This window comes from Hylobates moloch, unplaced genomic scaffold (assembly GCF_009828535.3).
Source record: "Hylobates moloch isolate HMO894 unplaced genomic scaffold, HMol_V3 SCAFFOLD_9, whole genome shotgun sequence".
Taxonomy (NCBI): Eukaryota; Metazoa; Chordata; class Mammalia; order Primates; family Hylobatidae; genus Hylobates; species Hylobates moloch.
Genome location: NW_026652284.1, coordinates 17,873,218 through 17,898,679, shown reverse-complemented (window position 1 = coordinate 17,898,679; position 25,462 = coordinate 17,873,218). Strand labels below are relative to the sequence as shown.

Below are 25,462 nucleotides of genomic sequence, written 5' to 3'. Positions count from 1 at the left end.
CTGGGTCATTTACAAAGAAAGAGGTTTCTTTGGCTCATGGTTCTGCAGTCTGTACAAGGGGGTGTGGTGCCGGCATCTGCTCTTGGTGAGGGCCTCAGGAAGCTGACAATCAATCATGGCAGAAGGGGAAACGGAGCCAGCGTGTCACATGGTGAGAGAGGGAGCAACAGACAGGGGAGGAAATTCACACACTGATGGTGGGGATGTAAAATAGTACAACCACTTGGGAAAATAGTTTGGCAGTTTCTCAAAGGATTAAACATAAAATTACCATAGGACTCAGCAGTTCCACTTGTGGGCATATAGCCGAGAGAAATGAAAACATATCTCCCCACAAAAAAACTTGGGCTTGAGTTTTCACATTATCATTACTCACAATAGCCAATAAGTAAAAACAACCCAAATGTCCATGAAATGAATGAATGAATGGGTAAACAAAATGTGGCATATTCATACAACAGACTATTATTCGGCCATTAAAAAAAAAAAGAGTGGCTCACACCTGTAATCTCAGCACTTTGAGAGGCCAAGGCAGGAGGATTGATTGAAGACAGGAATTCCAGACCAGTCTGGGAAACAAAGCGAGACCCTGTCTCCACTAAACATAAAAGGTTTCATATTGTATGATTTCGTTTATATGAAATGTACAGAATAGGCAAATCTATTTGAGAGAAAGAAAGTAGATGACTGCTTGCCTAGGACTGGGAGGAGGTTTGCAAGGAAATGGAGATTCACTGCTAATGAGGACAGGGTTTCTGTTGGGGGTGCTTATGAAGATGCTCTGAAATTGATTGTGATGGTTGTACAACTCTGAATACATGAAACAGCATTAAATCATCACTTTAAGTAGGTCAACTATATAGTGTCTGAATCATGTTTCAATACAGTTGTTTTTAAAAAACAAAACAGGCCGGGTGTGGTGTCTAATGCCTGAAATCCCAGAACTTTGAGAGGCCTAGGCAAGGGGACTGCTTGAATCCAGGAGTTCAAGAGCAGCCTGGGCAACGTGGTGAAATCCCATCTTGACAAAATATACAAAAATTAGCTGGGTGGTAGCAAACCCACTCTTTGGGTAGAACTCAGTGGGGGAAGCCTCATCTGTTCCCCGGTGTTAGCCAGGATGGTCTTAATCTCCTGACCTTATGATCTGCCCGCCTCGGCCTCCCAAAGTGCTGGGATTCCAGGCGTGAGCCACCGTGCCCGGCCCAGAGTTTTATTCTTTACAGGAGGTCAGTGCCCATCACATTCCCTGTCTACAGACAAATAAAAAGCTGCTCTCCCCAGAGGGGCGGCAGCAGTCCTGATGGTCCAGTGAGACCCAGAAGATTCCAGGAGACCTTCAGTCCTGAGTCCCTTTCAGTCATCGTCTTCTGAGTCGGACTCTTCTGCGGACTCGGATGCGCTCTCTGGAAAGTCGTCTCCCATCTGCTGGAAACTTCCCGACTGTGAATCCCACATGTATTTGATGGTCACCTTGAATTCAGCCATCTCATACCCAAATAGCTTCTGCAAGAGACAAAGGGAACAAAGAATCAGGAGGAATGAAGGTATTCAAAGTGCAGGGTGGCGTTTTCAGCAGGCAGAGGAAAGCCAGCGCCCCCACCCGCAACAGCCCTCAAGGCGCCAGACTCACCAGGATGCGAGCCTGCTCTGGGGTCAGCACATCGCCCTCCTTGCATACCTCGTAGTCAGACAGCAGAGTCACCACACCTGCAGAAGAGCGTGGCTCTCAGTTACCTCTGGCCCAGAGGCCTGCAGAGCCCTCTCTGCCCCTGCCACGTTGGGAGGAATCCAGTCAGCCACCTGCCCTCCCCATGGCTCCAACACACACTGGGCAGTGGTTGTCTCCCTGAGGTCCCTTTGATTCGCTGCAGCCTCGACCTCCTGGGCTCTAGTGCTCCTCTTGCCTCAGCCTCCCATGTAGCTAGGACCACAGGCGCACACCACCATGGCTAATTTTTTGACTTTTTTTTTTAACAAGCGCAAGGCCCCTGACGGGCCTCAAGGGCTGCATTTTGGCTGTAAGCTACTGTCTGCTTTCATCCCCACTGTGAGGTGTGCACTCTTAGCCCCATTTTCTCATGAGAAAATGGAAGCTTGTAGAAATAACTTGCTCAGCCAGAAAGAGATGAGTTTGCAGGCCTGTGCTCTTGGACTCTAGGCTGTGACCTTTTGGCTCCAGGGCTGCCCATACCTCTCTTGAGGGCGGTGGGCAGGCCCAGCTGCCTGAGCTGTGGTTCCATGGAGTGGGGGAACTGCTCCAGGGGCCCTGGATCCAGGCTCACAGGGAAAGCTGCTGTGTTACCAGCTCGGGCGTAGTCCATTTCTGTGTATCTCGTGAACCACCTAAGGGAAAAGAGAAGTGGAAGGAGGGGATGCTCCTGGCCATGCCACCAGCCCATGAGTCAGGCTCCCCCAAGTGTCCTGTGGTCCTGGGCATTCCCCCATCACAGACCTTGGCTGCTGGCCAGCAGCCAGCCCAGAGCACCATGCTGGAGAGGACAGAGAGGGCTGTGGTCCCAGGCCACTAGCTCAGTGACAGGCTTCCAGGAGCAGTTCCAACTTGATGCCACATATGGAACGAAGTTCCTGCATCATTCCCTCCCTGAAATCCCCTCTCACCCGCCTCTTTCCCTCCATTCCTCAGCAGTACTTACTCATTCACCTCCTCCTTCGTGCGGTTGGTGAACAGGAGACCCACTTCACCCCTCAACCTTTTGCTGACCTACAAATCAAGAGTGAGGCCAGCTTGGTCGCATTAGAGCAGTGGTTCTCTACTAGGCACATTTTTGCTCACCAGGGGACATTTGGCAACGTTTAAAGATGTTTCTGGTTGTCACAGCAGGAAGGAGTGCGAGGCAGGAAGTGTGCTATTGCCTGGGTCTGGAGGTGAAGGGAGAACCCAGAGCTTTAAGCTAGGCCCTGCTCTCCCTGAGCCTCGGGCCTGCCGATGGCTGGGGGAGGCTGTCACATGGGAGTAGTGGGAGAGAAGGAGGCTTTGCCTTAGCCCCACTGCGTGAGGACCAGAGACTTACCTGGTGCAGGTTGTCTTTGTATTCATCAGATGGGCTCCGACCCAAGGCCACCATCATCACCTTGTTTTTGCCAAAGAACATCCTACCGAGCAAGAGAAAGAGCGTCTGTGAAGGAACTGCCCTGCCCGCCCCACCCCTCAGCAACACGCAAAGCGGCTCTGGTCCCCAGCGAGCTCAGGCCCAGGCTGAGCCAGTGGCACCCACTTCTTCATGCTGCCTGGCCACACTGTCCCCACCTCGGGGCCCCTTTCATTATGTTCCCACCCACAGACTACTGACATGGCAACATTTTCTCTCCCAGCCCGTCACGAGCATCATGTACCGGTTCTCTATCTGGATGTATGCAGGAGGCACGTTAACAGCCTGAACCAGAGCTGGTGCGGCAAGAGACCACCACCACAGCCACCTGCCCCAGGACAGAAACTTGCCATGTGGCTCCTGCATCCTGCTCCCAGGTCACTGTCTGTGTCCCAGTGTCCATACTGACATTCTAAAACTGGTGTGATGCTCCTAAATGGCCCAGAGTCCAGGGTTAAAGGGCCACTTCTCCTGAAAGGACCATCTCTCAAACATCTCCTGAGCAACTACCAAGTCCTGCCCCTAAAGCTCAGTGCAAAATCTGCTTTTTTTTTGAGGTGGAGTTTCACTCTGTCACCCAGGCTGGAGTGCAATGTGCCATCTCAGCTCACTGCAGCCTCTGCCTCGTGGGTTCAAGCGATTCTTCTGCCTCAGCCTCCTGAGTAGCTGGGATTATAGGTGCCTGCCACCATGCCCGGCTAATTTTTGTATTTTTAGTAGAGAAGGGGTTTCACCATGTTGGCCAGGCTGGTCTCAAACTCCTGACCTCAGGAGATCTGCCTGCCTCAGCCTCCCAAAGTGCCAGGATTACAGGCGTGAGCCACCGCACCTGGCCTAAGACCAGCTTTAACAGTGAAAAGGAAGTGCTCTTCAGTGGCAGGTAGCACTTTGTCCTTATTCAGGTGTCAGCGGCATGACCCAGGCACCTAAAGGGTCAGAAACTGCTCCTGTGCTTTGACTGAGAGCAGCCTGGCCGGGTCCCCACTCAGAAGGGCCTTCTTCCCCCTGCCCGCTCACCGGCTGTGCTTCCAGGCGTTCCGGATGTCCTTCAGCTTGCTGTTCCTCATGTTGGCCACAGAGAAGATGAAAAGGTACTTGTAGGTGTCCACGCATTTCCGAAGCTGTGGGACAATTCACGAGGCTCTGAGTTCAAGCAGCAGCATACAATGGGCACCACTCTGGCCTCAGATGAGAATGAATCTGCTCTGGGCCCCTGACAACTATGGAAACTGGAGGAACTGGAGGCCTCTAATTTGGTTGTCTCCTACCTCCATTGCTGAAATTAGGATTCCTAACCACAGGGGAGGCTGAGCCATGGATCTACACCCCACGGCCTTTTCCAGGTCTCTCACTTATCTATGACCAACAGCGGAACTGATCATCAACCGTTAACCTAGAAACATTCACCCACGCTAGGAAGGGTCCTGCTATACATGGAAACACACGGAGCCTCACTGTTACGAGGGGAGGCAGCTGATCAGTACTGCTCTGCACATGGTGCTGGCCAAAGGCACCATGAGGCGGCCTCCAGGAGTGGAGTCATTGTGCGGGAGGAGACTTTCACCCAGCCTGCAGCCCAGGTTGGCAGGTCAGAAGCTGTATAGACAGTGGGTTGGTGCAGTCACTGACACTTGGGAAATCTCCCAGCTCTTTTTTTTTTTTTTTAAAAGACAGGGTCTCACTCTGTTGCCCAGGCTGCGTACCACCACGTCCAGCTAGTTCTTTTTTCTTTTCTTTTTGTAGAGATGAGGTTTTGTCATATTGCCCAGGCTGCTCTTGAGCTCCCAGCCTCAAGCTATCTGACCCACTTGGCCTCCCAAAGTGCTGGGATTACAGGCGTGGCCCACCGTTCCTGGCCTCCTCCTGTTTTTTGACACTGGGCAGGCTAACAAACCTTTGTAAGCTTCAGTGACCCCAAATGCAAAACAGCAACATCATCACCTAGTACCCACATCACAGGGATGTTATGAGGATGGAGTGGAACAACGCATAAGAAACACAGTGCAGGACAGGGCACAGAGTACGAGCCAGTCGAAGCTGGAAATCATCACTATGGAAGTTTTTGCTGGTGCTGCTGCTGGAGGAAAAAGTCCTGGATTAGCAGCTTGGAGATTTTTTTTCCACTAGTATGCTCCCCTGGCCAACAGTCCTATACCTACCTTTATGAACCAAACAATTGCAAGCTCTAGAAAAAGAACAACGTCTTACCTCTTCTATCAGGTTTTGTTTCAATTCCAAGCCTTTCTTGGCAGTTTTGGTTAAGGAGACTAAAAAAAACAAAAAGGAGAGAGATGATGAGAGACCCATCTAGATGCATTGGAGACTTATTTTACTTTCTTCTCCCCTTTGGCAGAGAGAGCTCAGTTGGATGCAGCCATTCTGAAAACAGGCAGCAAGGCCTTTGTGGCCATCATTTCTGGCACACAAAGCCATTCCCAGGGCCCATGGAATGCCTACTCATTAGCATTCCTGGGCCTGAAGATCCCTGGATAGAACTCCTGCTATTTAGACAAACTAGGCCTTTCTTAGCCCCTAAGGCTGACCCAAAAAACTTGATTGCAGTGTGGGGGTGGAGGCCGTTCCTGCTGCTGGAGTGCTCTCAGTGGCAGACCTCACCTGCTGGCTGAGGCAGGCCCCTCTTTTTTTTTATTTTTGAGATGGGGTCTCACTCTGTCACCCAGGCTGGAGTGCGATGGCTCGATCTCGGCTCACTGCAACCTTGAGCTCCTAGGCTCAGGCAATCCTCCCACACAGGACTGCAGGCACATACCGCCGTGGCCTACTAATTTTGGCTGGGACCACAGAAATGCACCACCATGCCCAGGTGAGTTTTGTATTTTTTGCAGAGATGGCTTTTGCCATGTTGCCCAGGTTGGTCTCAAGAGATCTGCCTACCTCAGTCTCCCAAAGTGTTGGAATCATAGGTGTGAGCCACCATGCCTGGCCCCTTGCTGCTCTTGACCATGATGCAGAGACCACTCTAGCTGGCCTATGCTGTGCAACCATGAGGCTGGGGACTGAATCTCCTGATATGTATCTGCACTCCAGTTTTGCAATTTGGACCCAAAGATGCAGCAACACTTCTCTGGGGAGGAACATGTACCTCTACTGTAAAAATGGCTGGGGCCCAATTTGCCCCCTACCCACAGAGTTTGGCATTTGCCAGACCTGACCCAGGCCCCCTCCACAGAATCAAATCGTTCCAGAAACACTTAACAGAACTCCAACTGCAAAGCTCCAGGCGCCTTCACAAAGGGACCCAGGCCTCTCTTCTTTAACCTGCCCGGCACTCAGCCCCTCTTAACAAGGCACATCAGTCAATGATAAGTGGAGCAGAGGAGGGCAAACGAAATCTAGGGGGCCACTTCCCATCATTTCCACTGTTATACCTTTGGCTCAAGCCAGCATCACCCTCTCTTGGATTAATGCTGGGCTCACTGCTTCCATTCCTGCCCTCTGCCCTGTCTTCCCCAACTATTCTCACCAAGGCAGCCAGAGTGACCCTTTATAAATAAAGGTAAATCACATGGGTCCTCTGCTACCCACTTCACCTGGGCAGGAAAGCCAATGCCTTGCCAAGGCCAAGGAAGTCCTGCCCTCTCTGCCTAACCCCCTCCCCCAACTCTATTTGGCTCCTTTTGCTCCAGCCTCACTGGCCTCTTGTCCCAAACATGTCATATCTGCTCCCATTTCAGAGCCTTTTCACTTCACGTTCCCTCTACTTGGAACAGCATTCTCCCAGATAATTCCACAGTTGCAAAATTCCACAGGTTGCTCGCTTCCTTTATTTTCTGCTCATTTGTCACTTCATCAGTGAGACCTTTCCCGACCACATTATACAAAATATCGCCATCTCTTCACCTCATTTTCAATCAGATTTTTAGCATTTTGTGGAATGTGTTTCTCCTACAACGTTAAGCTCGATAAGAAATAGGCTTTCCTTATAACTGCTGTATCACCTCCAACGCCTAGAAAGTGCCAGACTCCTAAATATTTTTGGATATTCCAGGGAGCCGGGTTAAAAGAGAGGCCACCACAGCAAAGGTGGTCAAAAATAGTCTCTTAAGAGGTGCTCAAGTCGGGTGTAGTGGCTCACGCCTGTAATCCCAGCACCTAGGGAGGGTGAGGCGGGAGGGTTGTTGGAGCCCAGGTGTTCGAGACCAGCTTTGGCAACATACTGAGAGTCGTCTCTATAAAAAATAAACAAAAAAACCTAGCTGGGTGTGGTGGCGTATGCCTGTAGTCTCAGCTACTCGGGAGGCTGAGGTGGGAGGATCGCCTAAGCCAAGGAGGTCAAGGCTGCAGTGAGTTATTTATTTATTTTTGAGACGGAGTCTCGCTCTGTCGCGCCCACGCTGCAGTACAGTGGAGCGATCTCGGCTCATTGCAACCTCCGCCTCCCGGGTTCAAGCGATTCTCCCGCCTCAGTCTCCCAAGTAGCTGGCATTACAGGCACCTACCACCATGCCCATTTAACTTTTAGTATTTTTAGTAGAGAAAGAGTTTCACCATATTGGCCAGGCTGGTCTGGAACTCCCGACCTCAGGTGATTCGCCCGCCTCGGCCTCCCAAGTGCTGGGATTACAGGCGTGAGCCACCGCATCCGGCCTGCAGTGTTACGATCTTGCCACTGCACTCCAGCCTGAGCAAAAGAGCGAGACCCTGTCTCAGAGGAGTCCTATTAATTGACAACTAAGAAGGCGCAAGCCATACGAAGAGGTAAGCATGCCAGGCAGAAACAACCGCAGACACACAACGCCAGAGAGGGCAACAAGCCTGTCCTGAAAGAAAGGAAAGGCAGCCAGGGTGGCGGGAGTGCAGAAGATGAGAAAGGGCCGAGGTTGGGAAAACTGGGCCGAAACGGCACCAGGCACAGCCGGGGGCGGTGTTCAGGAGCTGCTTCCCGGCCCAGTCGGCCTTGAAACTAGGCAAAAAGAGTCTCCGCTTCCCGGACCGGACCAGGTGTCAGCCCCTCTGCCGGTTTTACAGCCCCGAAGCCCCCATTCCAGCACGCAGCGAGGCAGCGGAACACCTCGAGGATGTCCTGGCGTTCCAATCTGCGCCCCTGCCGCCCCGAAGCCCTCACCGCAGGCTGGACAGCCAGCCCACAGAGCTCCCCCCAGGGTGCCGACTCCCCCTTCACCCACCTTTCTTGTCGCGCTTGGATTTGGGCATGGCGCTGAATCCACGTGTGGCGGAAGACGGTGCACCGCGTTAGGACCCCGGCGGCGCGGGGGCCTCTGGGACGGCCCTGGGGGGCTGCCCTCGCGTGTGCCTGACCCAATCCGCACTGCAGCCTGCCTCTCCCTGCGGAGCCGCCGCCTGCGCTTTCTCCCGCGCCTGTAGGGCGACTTCCCGCGGGCCGAGGCCGTCCCCGAATCCCGAGCGTCCTACCGAGGGCCTCACGCGGTGTCCCAGCTCTGTAGTCCCGCGGAGGCGGAGTCCGCGACGCGGTGCATGCCGTGACGGCGGTGGGCGGTGCCTGCGCTCTCATCATGGCGGCTGAGCGGGCTTCGCGTTTCTGGCTTTGGGCTGTGCTGCTGATTCCTGTGGCCGCGGTCTACGAAGACCAAGTGGGCAAGTTTGATTGATGCATACATGTGGAACATATTCGAGAGATAAGTGGCTGTTTCCCCAGTACCGGTCTCCTACCTGCTAAGGGTTGTCATGTAACAGGATTGGCCGCATAATTTGCAGGACCCAATACAAAATGGAAACGTGGGGCCCCTTGTTAAAAAATTATTAAAGATTTAAAGTCTTCGGAAGCAGAGCTTTAAACCAAGTGTTAGGGGTCCTTCTAAGCTGATCCTTGTGTGTAAGCCGGACCTGCCATCCAGGCATGCTTGGGGTGCCGGTCAGAGGTCACTGATCCCGTCCTCTCTCGTCAGGTTCCATTTTTTTTGACTGAGGTTTCTGGTCTAGCAGGTGTCAGAGGTCGCCAAGCCGTCAGTAAACTTTAATTCCTACTCTAATTGGTGTCTTGTAGGCATGTGAACAGGAGCTTTTGTCTTGAAAGTCCTAAACTGAGTCCTTTTCCCCCTCTCATCAACCTAGTCTGGCCCTGGGCTCAGAGCAGGATTGCCCAAAACAGTAAGCAGCTAGAATATGCCATTCATTCATTCACCCACCCACGTCTTCCTTAAGGCACTGGAGTAGCTTGCTTTTGTTTGAATTTTACCAATTAAGAGTTGTGTGATCTTGGGGAAAGTGACTTAACCACTCTGCGTTGTTTTTTTTGTCTATAGAATGGGTTTAGTAAGAGTCCGTTATCTCTTACAGTACTTGTGAGAATGAATGAGACAATCACATTAAATTACTTAGCACAATGCCTGGCTCATTGAATGCAGTCATTAAATGTTATCTGTTATTATTGCTATTTACACTTTATTCTTCAGGGCCCAGCTCAGATTTCTCCTCTTCTGAAGTATTTTCTGTTTTGGAAAAGATGATTCGCATATATGTTGAGTACCTGTTATGCCAGACAGTGTGACAAATACAACACAAGTTACGTTTTTAATTATGTGCACAACTGTTCACAATGTCGTATGTGTAGGTTACACGTATATGTCGGGTGATATGTGTATCTAATTTTGCAGAATACTAGATATATGCAATTTTCTTAATTTTCTTTTCATGAATGAATGAATGAATGAATGGCATTTCCTAACTGCTTAGTGTCTTGGGCAGCTCTGCTCTGAGCCCTCGGCCAGGTTAGACTGATGAGCGGGGAAAAGGACTCTGTTTAAGACTTTTTTTTTTTTTTTTGAGACAGTTTCACTCATGTTGCCCAGGCTGGAGTGCAATGGCGCTATCTCATGGCTCACCACAACCTCCGCCTCCGGAGTTCAAGCGATTCTCCTGCCTCAGCCTCCCGAGTAGCTGGGATTACAGGCATGCGCCACCACACTCAGCTAATTTTTGTATTTTTGGTAGAGACGGGGTTTCTTCATGTTGGTCAGGCTGGTCTCAAACTCCCGACCTCAGGTAATCCACCCGCCTAGGCCACCCAAAGTGTTGGAATTACAGGCGTGAGCCACCGCGCCCAGCCAAAACTTTTTAAAATTTTTTGAGACAGGGACTCATTCTGTAGCCCAGGCTGGAGTGCAGTACTATCATGGTTCACTGCAGCTTCGGCCTTACAGGTTCAAGTGACCCTCCCACCTCAGCCTCCTGAGTAGCTGGGACTACTGGTGCACACCTCTCTAGTTTCTTTGTATTTTTGTAGAGCCAGGGTTTTGCTATGTTGCCCAGGCTGGTCTTGAACACCTGGGCTCAAGCGATCTGGCTGCCTCGGCCTCCCAAAGTGCTGGGATTACAGGTGTGAGCCACTGCACCTGGCCTACGGTTTTCAGATTGAAAAATAAACGAAGACATACAGGTATGCATCACTTAATGATGGGAATACATTCTGAGAAATGCCCTCTTGTGCAAACGTTGTAGCGTGTAATTTATGTAAACCTAGATGGTTTAGCCTACTACACACCTAGGCTATATGGTATAGCCTATTCTTCCTAGGCCACAGACCTGTACGGCATGTTACTGTACTGAAAACTGTAGGCAGTTGTAACACAGTGGTAAATATTTGTGTATGTAAACATAGAAAATGTATGGTAAAAATAGGACATGAAAGATAAAAATTGGTACACCATTACAGGGCACTTACCATGAATGTACCTTGCAGAACTAGGAGTTGTTCTGGGGTTAGTCAGTAAGTGGGTGGTGAGTAAATGTAAAGGCTTAGGACATTACTGTACACTACTGTGGACTTTATGAATACTGTGCATTTAGACTATACTAAATTTATGTAAGATATTGTTCTTTCTTCAATAATGTTAACCTTAGCTTAATGTAAGTTTTTTACTTTACACACATTTTATTTTTTTAATTTTTGACTTTTGTAATAATACTTAGTATAAAACACAGACTTTACAGCTGTACAAAAATATATTTTTAAAATTTATTTTTGACATGGGATCTTGCTATGTTCCCCAGGCAGATATTGAACTCCTGGACTCAAGCAAGCCTCCTGCCTCAGCCTCCCTAGCAACTGGGATTACAGGCATATGCTACCATGCCTGACTTAATATTTTTCTTATATCTTTATTCTATAAGGTTTTTCCTACAATACTAAAAATTTTTTTTTCAGTCTTAAACTATTTTGTTAAAAACTAAGACACAGGCCGGGCGCAGTGGCTAACATCTGTAATCCTAGCACTTTGGGAGGCTGAGGTGGGTGGATGGCTTGAGTCCAGGAATTCAAGACCAGCTTGGGGCTGGGCGCGGTGACTCACGCCTGTAATCCCAGCACTTTGGGAGGCCGAGGCGGGTGGATCACAAGGTCAAGAGATCAAGACCATCCTGGCCAACATGGTGAAACCCCCATCTCTACTAAAAATATGAAAACTAGCTGGGTGTGGTGGCACATGCCTGTAGTCCCAGCTACTTGGGAGGCTGAGGCAGGAGAATTACTTGAACCTGGGGGACAGAGGTTGCAGTGAGTTGAGATCGTGCCACTGCACTCAGCCTGGCAACAGAGCGAGACTCCATCTCAGAAAAAAAACAAAACAAAAAACAGCTTGGGCAATATGGCGAAACCCCATTTCTGCAAAACATACAAAAATTAGCCGGGCATGGTGGTGGGTGCCTGTAGTCCCAGCTACTCAGGAGGCTGAGGTGGGAGGATCACCTAAGCCTGGGAGGTCGTGGCTGTGGTGAGCTGTGATGGTGCCTCTCTACTCCAGTCTGGGTGAGAGAGTAAGATCATCTCAAAAAACAAGCAAACAAAAAACAAACTAAGACACAAACACATTAGCCTGGGCCTAAATAGGGTCAGGATCATCAATATCACTGTCTTCCACCTCCACATATTGTCTTACTGGCAGGTTTTCAGGAGCAGTAACACCCATGGAGCTGTCATCTGTGATAACAATGCCTGTTTCTGGAATACCTATTTTTTTTTGGTGGGGGGGGACAGAGTCTTACTCTGTTGCTCAGCCTGGAGTGCAGTGGCATGATCTCAGCTCACTACAACCTGCACCTCCCGGGTTCAAGTGATTCTCATGTCTCAGCCTCCCAAGTAGCTGGGAGTGCGGGTGCACACCACTATGCCTGGCTAATTTTTGTATTTTTAGTAGAAATGGGATTTCACCATGTTGGCCAGGCTTTTCTTGAACTCCTGACGTCAGGTGATCTGTTCGCCTCTGCCTCCCAAAGTGCTGGGATTATAGGCATGAGCCACCGCAGCCAGCTTGGAATACCTCTTGAAGCACCTGCATGAGACTATTTTACAGTTAATTTTCTTTTAATACGTAGAAGGAGTACTCTAACCATAAAAAGTAGATGCATAAACCAGTAACATAGTCATTTATTATCATTGTCAAGTATTATGTAGTATACATAATTGAATAGGCTGTACTTTTTATACAACTGGCAGTACAGTGGGTTTGTTGACACCATCTTCACTGCAAACGTGATTAATGCATTGGACTACAATGTTATGGCAGCTACGATGTTACTAGGCGATAGGAATTTTTCAGCTCGGTTATACTCTTGTGTGACCACCGCTGTATATGCTGTATATGCAATCAATCATTGACTGAAACATTGTTTTGCAGTGCATGACTGTATAGTAAAATGTTAAAAGTATATGTGCAAAGCTGGGCACCATGGCATGCACCTGAAATCCCAGCTACTTGGGAGGCTGAGATGGGAGTATTACTTGAGCCCAGGAGTTCAATCCAGCCTGGGTAGCACAGTGAGATCCCATCTCAAATAATAAAATGTGTATCTATAGTGGTGGTTGTATTAGTTTTCTCAGGCTGCTATAATGAAATACCACAGACTAGGTGGCTTAAACGATAGAAATTGATATTCTCACAGTTCTGGAGGCTGGAAATTCAAGATCAAGGCATTGGCAGGTTTTGTTTCCTCTGAGGCCTTGCTCATTGGCTTGCAAAAGGCTGCCTTCTTGCTGTATCCTTACATGGCCTTTGCTGTGCCTACACATCCCTGGTGTCTCTTTCTCTATTGGATTAAGGCCTCACCCTTTTGAGTTTATTAAAACATAATTACATTTTTAAAGGCCCTGCCATCAAATACTGTAACTTTGGGGGATAGGGTTTCAACACAGGAGTTTTTGAGGATGCAATTCAATCCAGAAGAGTGATAGATTAGATTTCAAAATTTTTATTACTTATTTATTTTTTATTGTTTTGAGACAGAGTCTTGCTCTGTCACCCACGCCGGAGTACAGTGGCATGATCTCAGCTCACTGCAACCTCTGTCTCCAGGGTTCAAACGATTTTCCTGCCTCAGCCTCCCAAGTAGCTGGGATTATAGGTGCCCACCACGCCCAGCTAATTTTTGTACTTTTATAAGAGACGGAGTTTTACCATGTTGGCCAGGCTGGTCTCAAACTCTGGACCTCAAGTGATCGGCATGCCTCGACCTTCCAAAGTGCTGAGATTACAGGTGTGAGCCACCGTGCCTGGTGGAGATTTTTAAATGGTTATAAGTATCCCTCCCACCCACCCATTTTCTGTAATAAGGAGGCATTACTTTTATATCCAGATAAAACAACAGTATTTTATTTACTTATTTGAGACAGAGTCCCACTCTGTCGCCCAGGACGGAGTTCGGTGGCACGATCTTGGATCACTGCAACCTCTGCCTCCTGAGTTCAAGCGATTCTTTTGCCTCAGCCTTCCGAGTAGTTGGGATGACAGGCACGTGCCACCACGCCCAGCTAATTTTTGCATTTGTAGTAGAGATGGGTTCTCACCAAGTTGGCCAGCTGGTCTCGGACTCCTGACCTTAAACGATCCACCCACCTTGGCCTCCCAAAGTGCTGGGATTATAGGCATGAGCCACTGCGCCTGGCCTATTTATCTTTTTGAGACAGAGTCTGGCTCAGGTTGGAGTGCAATGGTGTGATCTCAGCTCACTACAGCTTTGACCTCCAGGTGCTTGCTCTATGCTGTTAAGAAGTGCTGTGATCTCAGTCGGGCGTGGTGACGGGCATACTCACTACAGCTTTGACCTCCAGGTGCTTGCTCTATGCTGTTAAGAAGTGCTGTGATCTCAGTCGGGCGTGGTGACGGGCATAGTGACTGACGCCTGTAATCCCAGCACTTTGGATGGCGGGTGGATCACTTGAGGTCAGGAGTTTGAGACCAGCCAGGCCAAGATGGTGAAACCCCATGTCTACTAAAAATACAAAAAAATTAGCCGGGCGTGGTGGCAGGCGCCTGTAATCCCAGCTACTCGGGAGGCTGAGGTAGGAGAATCGCTTGAACCTGGGAGGTGGAGGTTGCAGTGAGCTGAGATTGCACCATTGCACTCCAGCCTGGGGGATAAGAGTGAGACTTCGTCTCAAAAAAAAAAAAAAAAAAAAAAGATCGGTCAGGTGCCCTTTTGGGTGTCACTTATCTGAAGGTAAATATGTGCTTCCATTTAGAAGGAAGGGTTAGTAGGAGGTAATTTTCTTTTTTTTCTTTTTTTGAGACGGAGACTCGCTCTGTCGCCCAGGCTGGAGTGCAGTGTCGCGATCTTGGCTAACTGCAAGCTCCGCCTCCTGGGTTCACGCCATTCTCCTGCCTGAGCCTCTCCGAGTAGCTGGGACTACAGGCGCCCGCCACCACGCCCGGCTAATTTTTTTTTTTTTTTGTATTTTTAGTAGAGACGGGATTTCACCGTGGTCTCGATCTCCTGACCTCGTGATCCGCCCTACTCGGCCTCTCAAAGTGCTGGGATTACAAGCGTGAGCCACCGCGCCCAGCCGAGGTAATTTTCTTCTGTTACTCTCTTTGCATCTGACTATACTGAATGAAAATCTTGCTTTTGGTCAGAACTCTTCACTAACAAACACTTCTTTTTTGAGACGGAGTTTTGCTCTTGTTGCCCAGGCTGAAGTGCAATGGCGCGATCTCAGCTCACCGCAACCTCCGCCTCCCGGGTTCCAGCGATTCTCCTGCCTCAGCCTCCCGAGTAGCTGGGATTACAGGCATGCCCAGCTAATTTTGTATTTTTCGTAGAGACAGACGGGGGTTTCTCCATTTGGTCAGGTTGGTATCGAACTCCTGACGTCAGGTGATCCGCCTGCCTCGGCCTCCCAAAGTGTTGGGATTACAGGTGTGAGCCACTGCGCCCGGCTAACAAACACTTCTTATATGTCCTAAAATGAATGTGATGGTGATAGCCCTGTGATTTTTCTTCCGGAGCACTTTGTGGAATGGTGATTTTAGCTCCTTACGGTGCCCCCTGTACTCTTTTTTTCCCAGGAGACAGCAATATGTTGGGAAGCTCAAGTTTGCCTCCTTGGAATTTTCCCCTGGATCCAAGAAGTTGGTTGTGGCCACGGAGAAGAATGTGATTGCAGCATTAAATTCCCGAACTGGGGAGATCTGTGAGTGAACTGGGAACTGTGTCTACTGGCTGCCTCAGGGATGAAAGGCTTACCATTGCCAACTCTGCCTGGCTGATTCCTGAATAAGGGACATGTTGGGCAAAAGATGCCTCTCCTAGTGGATTCTGATACTTTTTTTTTTTTTCAGTATTACCGCCTTTGAATATTTGTATGTTCCTATAACTGACTTTGTGGTTTATTCTCTCAGCCTGAATCCTGAGTGTCCTTAAATAAGATATTGCTGCAAGCCCAGGCGGGAGGATCACTTGAGCTCAGGAGTTCGAGACCAGCCTGGGGATCACAGTGAGGCCCCATGTCTAAAATTAAAAAAATTAGGCATGGTGGCGTGTGCCTAGATTCCCAGCTACTTGGGAGACTGAGGTGGGAGGATTGCTTGAGCCCAGCAGGTTGAGGCTGCGGTGAGCTGTGATCACGCCAGTTCACTCCAGCCTGGGCAATAGAGCAAGACCTTGTCTCAAAAAAAAGATGCTGCTGCAAAAAACACATTATTGTACTTTGCAGTGAACTCTCAGATACCCTCACTGAATTACCTACACTGGCTGGATGTTGTTAGGCACTAAAATAAGGGAAACAGAATTTATGATCACTATTTTTCTTGTGAATTGCATGGATTTTATTAATCTTATTGTTGTTTGTTTATATGTTTGATGGGGTGGTAGTGGGGCCTGGACAGTAGTGGCCCCTCTTAACCCCTTGTACCCTCATTACCCCGTGAATGGGACTGGATCACTGCCAGTTAGCTATACTCCTTCACTCCCTCGAAATAAAATTGGACATTGCTGTGCAAATGAAGAGCTCTTCATTTATCTCTTAGTCTCCTGGGTTGCCACCTTTTGTTCATAGTAACGTCTAATTTTCATGTCTCTCAGTGTGGCGCCATGTTGACAAGGGCTCGGCAGAAGGGGCTGTGGATGCCATGCTGCTGCACGGACAGGGTAAGCAGAGTCCTCCCGTGTCTCCATTGTGCAGCCAGCTCCCTGTCCCGTTCCTTGGCTCCTTGATCTGTACAGGGTCTGGTAGGGAAAGGGGACGGGGGACTCCTGACAGTGAAGGACAGGTACCTGTTTAACATGTATTTGCATCCAGAAATCAGAGGTGAGGCCACTGCTCACAGCGGGACCCTAGGAGGCGACAGAGCAAGTGGGAAATGACTTCACCACGATCTTTTCTTTTCCAGATGTGATCACTGTGTCCAATGGAGGCCGAATCATGCGTTCCTGGGAGACTAACATTGGGGGCCTGAACTGGGAGATAACCTTGGACAGTGGCAGGTAGGGGAAAAACTGGATTTTATCTTGACTGAGTTAAAGGCTTTACCGGAACACAGATCTGCATAGACAGCAACTCTGGGCTTTTGGCTTTTTCCCAGGGACCACTGAAGAGCCAGCCATTGAGTACCCATTGTGGATATGCTTGCTCAGCCGACATGTATTGAGCACCTGTTAGATGCAGAGTTTCTAGGTGCAGTGTTCGCGCTTGTGCTTGAATGCTGTTCCTAATTTCACTGTGATTCGTGAGTTTCGCAGTGTTCCAGGTATAAGAACATAATCTAAAACTTCCACTGTTTAGTTTTGTTTAAAGAACAGCCTGACCTATTGTTACATCTTTGCTAAAGTTGTTTATTTTTATTTATTGAGTTTTTTGAGATATAGTTTCACTCCGTCGCCCAGGCTAGAGTGCAGTGGTGCGATCTTGGCTCACTGCAACCTTCGCCTCCCAGGTTCAAGCAATTCTCGTGCCTCAGCCTCTCCAGTAGCTGGGATTACAGGCATGTGGACCTCGCCTGGCTAATTTTTGTATTGTTAGTAGAGACAGGGTTTCATCATGTTGGCCAGGCTGGTCTCGAACTCCTGACCTCGTTATTCTCCCACCTCGGCCTCTCAAAGTGTTGGGATTACAGGCATGAGCCACCGGGCCCAGCCCCTAAAGTTGTTCAAATGATAGGGTCATTTGTATTAGCTTATACATTTTCTGATAGTAATTCATTTGGTAAATGCGTGCTGAGCCCCAGGCGATGAGAGCACATCGGACTGTGAGACAGTTGCTGTCGTCGAGGATTCTGCTGTCCATTGGGAGGCAGGCAGGTAGCACAGTAATGACAGCACTGTCTCATGGGTATGTGGCAGAGGGTAGGTCCAGTTGCCGTGAAGTCCCAGGGGAAGGAGGGAACAGCCTTTAGGAGATATAGATGGTTTGAGGGAAGCAAGCAGTGTGGCCAAATGGTTGCAAGTGCAGAATCTGAAGTTGACTAACAAGAGGCAGAGCCAGGGTTAGGATCCAGCTGGGTTTGACCCCAAAGCCTGTTTTCTTACCCACTAAGCAACAGTGGGTACTGTTCTGGACTGTCTCTTCCAGCCTGAGGCTCTGCAGGTGTGGGCTGCTCTCAACCTGTACTTGTGCTCAGTTTCCAGGCACTTGGGCTGGTTGGCCTGCAGGAGTCTGTAAGGTACATCGCAGTCCTGAAGAAGACTACGCTTGCCCTCCATCACCTCTCAAGTGGGTGGAACATCTCCCAGAAAGGTAAGGCTGCCTGCTCACAGGCAACAGCGGCCTCGTCCTACTCTCTAGGAGCTCCTCTTTCTCCTTGAGGGACCCGAAGCATTTGCTTTAACTCAGGCCTGTCTCTTGTTGGTGTTGCATGGAGTGTGTTGTACTCACAAGATCTCGAAGGCTGTGAGTATGGGTGAAACTCCGGAGTATGCCTGGAGTTTCCTTTGCACTGAGGAGAACACTCTCAAACTGGGGTGCTAGGGCGAGCCATGCTATGGGAGCCACTCACTCGCTCGTGGATGTGGTACTTTGCGCCTTCTGACTTCTAGTTCAAGTTCTAGTTCTGGTTCTAGTTCTGACTGAGCCTTTCATTCATATTAAGAGTTAGAACAACTCAAGAAGACCCAGGGTAGGCTGAATGAGGTGTGAAATGGTTTCTCGAGGTCCTGCTGGTAGAAAACATTGAAATTGGGAAGGAACAAGAGGGAGGGAACAAGACTCTTGAGTCCAAGAGTTTGAGGCCAGCTTGGGCAACGTGGCTGAAACCTTGTCTTTACCCAAAAAAAAAAAAAAAATTAGCTGGGCATGGTGGTGCGTGCCTGTGGTGTCAGCTACTCTGGAGGCTGAGGTAGGAGGATCACCTGAGCCTGGGGAGGTTGAGGCTACAGTGAGCTGCAGTTGTGCCGCTGCACTCCAGCCTGCCTGACAGAGTGAGACCCTGTCTCCAAACAAACAAAAAAAAATTTTTTTTTTTTTTTTTTTTGAGACGGAGTCTCGCTCTCGCCCAGGCTGGAGTGTAGTGGCGCAGTCTCGGCTCACTGCAAGTTCCACCTCCCGGGTTCACGCCATTCTCCTGCCTCATCTTCTCCGAGTAGCTGGGACTACAGGCGCCCGCCACCACGCCCGGCTAATTTTTTTTTTTTTTTGTATTTTTAGTAGAGACGGGGTTTCACCGTGGTCTCGATCTCCTGACCTCGTGATCCGCCCACCTCGGCCTCCCAAAGTGCTGGGATTACAAGCGTGAGCCACCGCACCTGGCCTAAAGATTATGCAACTAAATATATACTATAAAACTAGAAAAAATGTAGCAGAAAATATAAGACAAAATCTTCACGACACAGTTAGGCAAAGTGTTCTTTGTTATGAATAAACACAAACCATTAAAGAAAACATTGATAAATTCAACTTTATAGAAATTAAAAGTTTTTGCTCAACACAAGACAGTATTAAGAGAACAAATATAAGCTGCAGATTAGGAGAAAAACAGGAGAAATGACAAATGTGACAAAGGGCAAGTGTGATAGTTACTTGCACATGTCACTGTGACCGAACACCAGGGTGCCGGGACATTCGGCCAAATGTGATTCTGGTTGTGTTCCAGAGAGTGTTTCGCATATGATTAACATTGGGATGGGCAGACTAAGTGAAGCAGATTGCCCCCCTTAATGGGGGGGGACTCATGCAATCAATCAAAGGCCAGGAGAGAATTAAGAGGCCTAATGGGAAACAAATGCTTTCCTTCCATCCTGGGAATTTCAGCCTCCATAATCTCAGAAGCAAATTCACATATGTATACACACACATATACATTTCATAGGTATGTGGCTAAGAGTGTATTTGTAAAAGTTCAGCCATGAGATGATTGGTGAAGCCAGCCAATGAATAAGGGTGTGTTTTATTATATGACTCAGTCTTCTTTTGTACACAATTGAAGTTCTGCATTTGAAGTAGGGGGATAGGAGACAGCAAGTCCACCTAGGATGATAACAGCTGAATTTCTCAACAGACACTTCAAAGCCCTAGGGGTTAACTTAGAGAGTCAAAAATCCCACCCATAACCCTGCCCCCAAACACCAGGGCAGGGAACACTGTGGCCCTCAGGTGATTTTCTTTAACTAGGTCTGGGAGCCACACAAGGGCAGAGGGAGCAGGAAACACTATGCAAATCGAGGCCAGGACAGCAGGGGGGCCCTGTTCATGACAGAACACAGCTAAAACTATCCTCAGAAAGAGCGTGTGGAGAAACACAGACCATGCCTGAGACCTGGTGGATTAGAACACTGGCTACTGGGGAATTGAAAGGAAGGGGCTTCACCATGCAGAGGACCAGAGGTGCCAGTCTATGAAACGCAGAATTGTTGGGAGATGGGGAGGCATGGACAAAGGAAGCATTCTCTGGAGACTCATGCTGAAGAGAACAAATGAATGAAGTAACTGGCAGAAATTATAGGTCCTGGTAGAACAAAACAGAATCCCACAATGAGAACATACACCACGTATGTCCCCAAAAACTCAAGAAAAATCATTTTGGGCAAGCAGCTTATATCCAGTAATGCGATCCATGTATCAAGACCGTGAGAAAGATTATTAAACATGCTAAACTCAGCGAGACCTGATTCCCTCATGAGGACTCTGTTGAGTACCACTCAGCAAGTCATGACTGTGACATTCACTTTTGAATAGCTCATGAGCATTAATATATTTAATTATGGATCTAAACCAAAAACCAAGGTGTGGGCAAGATGACAACCACAGAATGTCACTGGTATATGTTTAGGTTCAAATACTATTATGAGAAGTGGCAGGTAAAGGAGGTAGGAAAAAGAAAACACATCACGTAATTGACTGTCATATGGAAATATTTGACGTTGAAAGTCATAATTTAAAACGTAGAAACCAAATATTAGAAGCGTGTCTAGAAGTTTTCAAAGGGGGGAAAACTATGAAACATTTTTAGTCAATATCAAATACGAGCTACACAACCCTTCCTAAATGCTAAAGGCACACACAGACACACAAACACACACACACACACACACACTCTCTCTCTCTCTCACAAAGAATACAAATAACTAGAACCAAGAAATGGAGTAAATACATTCTGCTACATATGGTAAACATAGCCTACAATGTGGAAGAGATTAGAAAATAAACAGGGAAATGAAAATGTCTTTATTAATTCGCATCAGTACCCACCAAAACCAATCAGCATAACAAAAGATTATAACACTCAATGTAAAAAACAATCCAACAGTCCAGAGTGATAGGCGAAAGTTTTTAATTGTATAGATTAAAATAACTTTGGACAAAAATTAAAGCTCAGGCAGAGAATGTTTTTTTTTTTTTCAACAACAGACACTAGCGAAAACAAAGGCACAGTAAAAATTGAGACAGAAAATTTCCAGTGTAGAGATATGAATATAATAATAGACACAGGCAGGGATGATTAATAAATGATAAAATGTTTAGAGGATGATCATTGGAATACAAGACATTGGTATTTTTAAAAACCACTTTCCCAAATACTTCATTATAAGTAAGGTGTCTCTAAAAGGGATAGATCTCTTTGACCCCTCCTTAACCAAGTAACCAGTCCTGATAGCATGATAATGCTGATGGACAAACTAGACCTTCTCTGCCCACATTTGGGCTGAGGTTGGAAACTCACAGTATTGACTCTGCAGTGTTCTTGACAAAACGTTTAGGCTGAATTTCATCATGAAGACATTTTCAGACAACTTCAGAATGTAGACCATTGAGCCAGACAGCTGACCTGTCCTCTAGAAACAAGTCCATGTCACCACAATCAATGACAACAACAAAAAGAGGAGGAAATATTTGGGGTTCAAAATAACTAAAGAAATGTAGCTACATTATCTTTTTACTTTTTTTGAACCCAAAATATCTCTCCTCCTTTTTGCTGTGTGATTCGTGGTGACGTGGACTGTGTGAAGGAGACAGGTCAGTTGTCCTGCTCAGTGTTCTACATTCTGCAGTTGTCTGGTGATTACCTCCTATGAAACTCAGGCTAAGCGTTTTCTGCAAGAACATGGCATTGTTCATATTCTGCACCGGCAGAGTCCCAGGAGACATGCTGTCCCCTGCCAGCGGCTCCTGACTCCTGTTTTTTACAGGATGGAATTGAAAGGAGCAGGGCTAAGGCCTCTCGATGCTGTTTGTCTATCTAGCTGTGGTCTTCCTAAGTATTGATATCAATTGGAGGCTAGAGGACTATGGCTTTTCTAATCAAAGGAGGCTAGTGGGTTAACAATTGTCAAGAACAGTCAGTGGCTCTGAAATATAATCCTCAGCCAAGGATCCCTCCTGTGTTACAGATGGATCAGCTAAAACAAACCAACACTGAAGATACAAAGAATGGGGTTAGGTTCATTGAAACCAGGGTGACACTTTTGGATGAGCTAAACACAAAGGTGACATTGACCTTGAGCAGATTTACAAGCTCAGAGACATGCCTGCAAAATGAAATCCCTGAGGAACTTTGTAGCTACCCAGAGATATCTGGTTCAAATTAGAATGTCTGGCAGATCACTCCCGGCATGTGCTACATAGTCATGTGAACGTGTCACACCTAACTTGGGTCCAATGTCTTCAGACTGAGCACAGGTGGCCACTGGCATGGTCTGAGAATAGGAATAGAGCCATGCCCACTTTCCCATCCTATGTCTGGGCTTCCAAAGGGAACTACAGTTTCATTCAAACCTACATGTGCCTTTAGGTCCTGCCTGCAGCAATGACATCTCTCAGCTTAGTAAGGGCTGCTTAGTGTGGGAATATGCCTCCCATCTGGGAGACCAGGTGGTGCCTCATCACTGTCAAAGTAAAAAATCTACTGTCCACGTCAAGGGCCAAGCTGACGTGCTCTTCCTCAAATGAGTAAAAATCACTTCTGTAGTGCTGGAATGAGGCATCTAGTTCAAAGTAAGTTGAAGGAGTTGAATAAAATCTATCCACTGAGTCCTGCAAGACTTCAGGCGCTTCTGCTTCCATCGGCACCCCGTTGAGCCTGGAAAAGGAGAAAAAACTAAAGAAGCAGCCAGGGAAAATCAGACACCACAGAGCCCCAACTAGATTTCAGGGGTAATATAAGGAAGTGGTTAAAAAAGGAAAAGGATAAATCCATTAATGAGGTAAAAAAATTATTGCTTTATGTTGGGATAGAACAGAGCCAGGTAGAAAACAATGAAAAAGAAAGAGAGAGAGAGAGAGACAGAGACAGAGAGAGACAGAGAGAGAGAAAGTCAGCTCAGTGACTTGGCCAGGTGACACACTGATAAGGGAGTAAAAGGACACTCTGAGTTAGTGCCCTCATGACACACAGCAAACAGTGATCATGAGAAGAGTGAGCTCAATAGTTTTCCATCAAATGTGCTTAAAATTCCATGCATTCGCCATAAGGGTACAGCTTCTGAGGTATGGTCAACCTATGGTACATTAGTAAATGATAAGGGGAGGAAGAAATGGAAACCTAAACGTCTACTGCAATGAAAACCAATAGCAATGTCAGTAGGAGTAATTCAGCCTTTGTTGAAAACATGAAATCACACACACGGTTTTCCCTGGATCTCTTGTCTCCAGGTGTTAACACAGAATTAAGCGACCACAATTGTTGAAAGTTACCTGGGGCATGGTGGGTTTTGATCTTCTTCCCCTTCTTGGTACTCTTCAATTTCTGCAATAAATTCAGACATGGACAGACACATTAAGCTGATTCCCCTACACATATAACATTCCACTGTCTAATCCTCACACAGGGACCTCAGGCTCCTCAGTATAAGAATAGGACACTGTGAGAGATATATTTCAGGAGGCCTGAAGGCTGGTCATGATAGAGATTCCTTGTTTTTTGTCCCAGAAACTAAGGGTAAAATGTCCCTATTCTGGTAGATCGTTATCCCAATATCATTTGTCCCAAGTTTGTGCAAATGGTTATCCCATATTTTTCCAGTCAATTTAAAGCAAATGCCCTCAAATGATTTCTAAGAGAGAAACCGCAATATTCAGCCCTGTCTCATCAAATACTCAGATTGTTCATGGTTGTGAGGATTTTAGACACTGAAATTAGAGTGAGAAAGGAAATCTACCAACCCTTGAGTCAAAATCATAGTTCTCTGAATTTGTCACATCTGCCCAGGTCCAGTGCCTTGAGAGGAGAATGAGAGTGCCACAGGCATGGCCTGAGACTAGGAAGAGAGCCACGCTCACTGACCCATCCCATGTCTGGCTTCCAGGTAGAACTAGAGTTTCATTCAAGCTACATGTGCCTATAGGTCCTCAGTGCAGCAATGACATCTCTCAGCTCAGTAATGGCCTCTTGGAGCAGGAATATGATCTCTATACGGAAAACTCAGTGGATCCTTATCACCTTCACAGAAAGGTACTCACCATCCACGTCAAGAGAAAAGCCAATGTGTTCTTCCTCCAATGAGTAAAAGGAACTTCCATAGGGCTGCCATGAATCAGGCTGTTCTAGATAACTGGAAGGAGTCGAATAACATCTATCCAGTGAGTCCTGCAAGTCCTCAGGCTCTACTACCTCCAGCAGCTCACTGCTGAGCCTGGAAAAGTAGAAAAAGTAAAGAATAAGCCAGGGGAAATCAGACACAAAAGAGCCCCAACTAGATTTCATGAGTAGCATAAGGAAGTGGTTAAAAAAGAAAAAGGATACATCCATTAATGAGGTAACAAATGATTGCCTTCAGTCGGGATGGAACAGGGCCAAAAAGAAAAGAATGAAAGAGAAAGACAGACAGAGAGACAGAGGCAGAGAGAGAGAGCTCAGTGAATTGTCCAGGTGACACACTGATGAGGCAGTACAGGACACTCTGAGTTAGTGCCCTCAGGACACACAGCATACAGTGATCATGAAAAGACAGTGCTCAATAATTTTCCATAAAATGTGCTTAAGTTTCCATGCAGTCACCAAGAGGATACAGCTTTTGAAGTATGGTCCACCTACAGTAGGTTAGTAAATGATAAGGGGAGGAAGAAACGGAAACCTAAATATCTACTGCAATGAAAACCAACAGCAATGTGAGTAGGAATAATTCAGGCTTGGTTGAAAGGATGTAATCGATAATGTCGGCCTGCTCTGCTTTCCCTGAACCAGGAGTCTCCAGGTGTCAACACAGAATTAGCTGTTGACAATTGCTCAAACTTACCTGGGGCATGGTGGGCCTTGGTCTTCTTCCTCTTCTTGGTCTTTTTTAATTCCTGCAATAAATTCAGACAGGGACAGACAAAATAAGCCAATTCACCTACACCCATGACAGTCCACTGTCTAATCCCCACACAGGGACCTCAGGCTCCTGAGCATGAGAACAGGACAATGTGGGAGATATATTTCAGGAGACCTCAAAGCCAGTCATGATAGACATTCTTTGGTTTGCATCTCAGAACCAAGGGTCAAATGTCCCTATTCTGGTAGACACTTATCCCAAAATCATTTATCCCAAGTTTGTGCAAACAGTTATGCCTTATTGTTCCCATCAATTCAAAGAAAATGCCCCAGATGATTTCTAGGAGGAAAACTGCAGTATTCAGCCCTGTCTCATCAAATGCCCAGCTCATTCATGGTTGCAAGACACTCAAACTAGAATGAAGGAGGAAATCTACAAACCCTTGAGTCCAAATCATT

At 47.5% G+C, this 25,462-nt stretch overlaps 2 protein-coding genes and 1 long non-coding RNA gene across 4 annotated transcripts; 1 reads left to right on the top strand and 2 right to left on the bottom strand.

The window, feature by feature from the left end:
• Positions 1 to 5: 5 nt before the first annotated feature.
• On the bottom strand, positions 6 to 8,557 carry MRTO4 (MRT4 homolog, ribosome maturation factor). The gene is made up of 8 exons (XM_032759122.2): positions 8,261 to 8,557; positions 5,322 to 5,380; positions 4,131 to 4,234; positions 3,036 to 3,117; positions 2,658 to 2,725; positions 2,195 to 2,346; positions 1,634 to 1,710; positions 6 to 1,506 (listed from the first exon to the last, which is right to left on the bottom strand). Exons 1-8 carry the CDS (start codon positions 8,286 to 8,288, stop codon positions 1,357 to 1,359), a joined length of 720 nt encoding a protein of 239 aa, XP_032615013.1. The 5' UTR covers positions 8,289 to 8,557; the 3' UTR covers positions 6 to 1,356.
• A 6,835-nt stretch (positions 8,558 to 15,392) lies between these two features.
• On the top strand, positions 15,393 to 18,585 carry LOC116813006 (uncharacterized). 2 transcript variants are annotated; one of them, XR_009214793.1, is made up of 4 exons: positions 15,393 to 15,516; positions 16,407 to 16,472; positions 16,715 to 16,808; positions 17,942 to 18,585. It is a non-coding gene; the product is annotated as an uncharacterized LOC116813006 (long non-coding RNA). The 2 variants fall into 2 exon arrangements; XR_009214794.1 differs by having other exon boundaries at positions 16,907 to 18,585.
• A 3,334-nt stretch (positions 18,586 to 21,919) lies between these two features.
• LOC131384160 (neuroblastoma breakpoint family member 3-like) lies at positions 21,920 to 25,078 on the bottom strand (the record flags this gene model as incomplete). The annotated part of the gene is made up of 4 exons (XM_058443669.1): positions 21,920 to 22,831; positions 23,446 to 23,497; positions 24,211 to 24,383; positions 24,987 to 25,078. Coding segments are annotated over 4 exons (561 nt in total), but the record flags the coding sequence as incomplete, so codon positions are not given.
• Between the last annotated feature and the right edge of the window lie 384 nt (positions 25,079 to 25,462).

Bases quoted from the DNA above. Each gene is read 5' to 3' on its own strand.
- MRTO4 (XM_032759122.2), bottom strand. From the start codon at position 8,288: ATGCCCAAATCCAAGCGCGACAAGAAAG. The intron at 4,235-5,321 runs GTAAGACGTTGT...ATTGTCCCACAG, and splicing joins AACAAAACCTGATAGAAGAG to CTTCGGAAATGCGTGGACAC. The intron at 1,507-1,633 runs GTGAGTCTGGCG...TGTCTCTTGCAG, and splicing joins CAGAGCAGGCTCGCATCCTG to AAGCTATTTGGGTATGAGAT.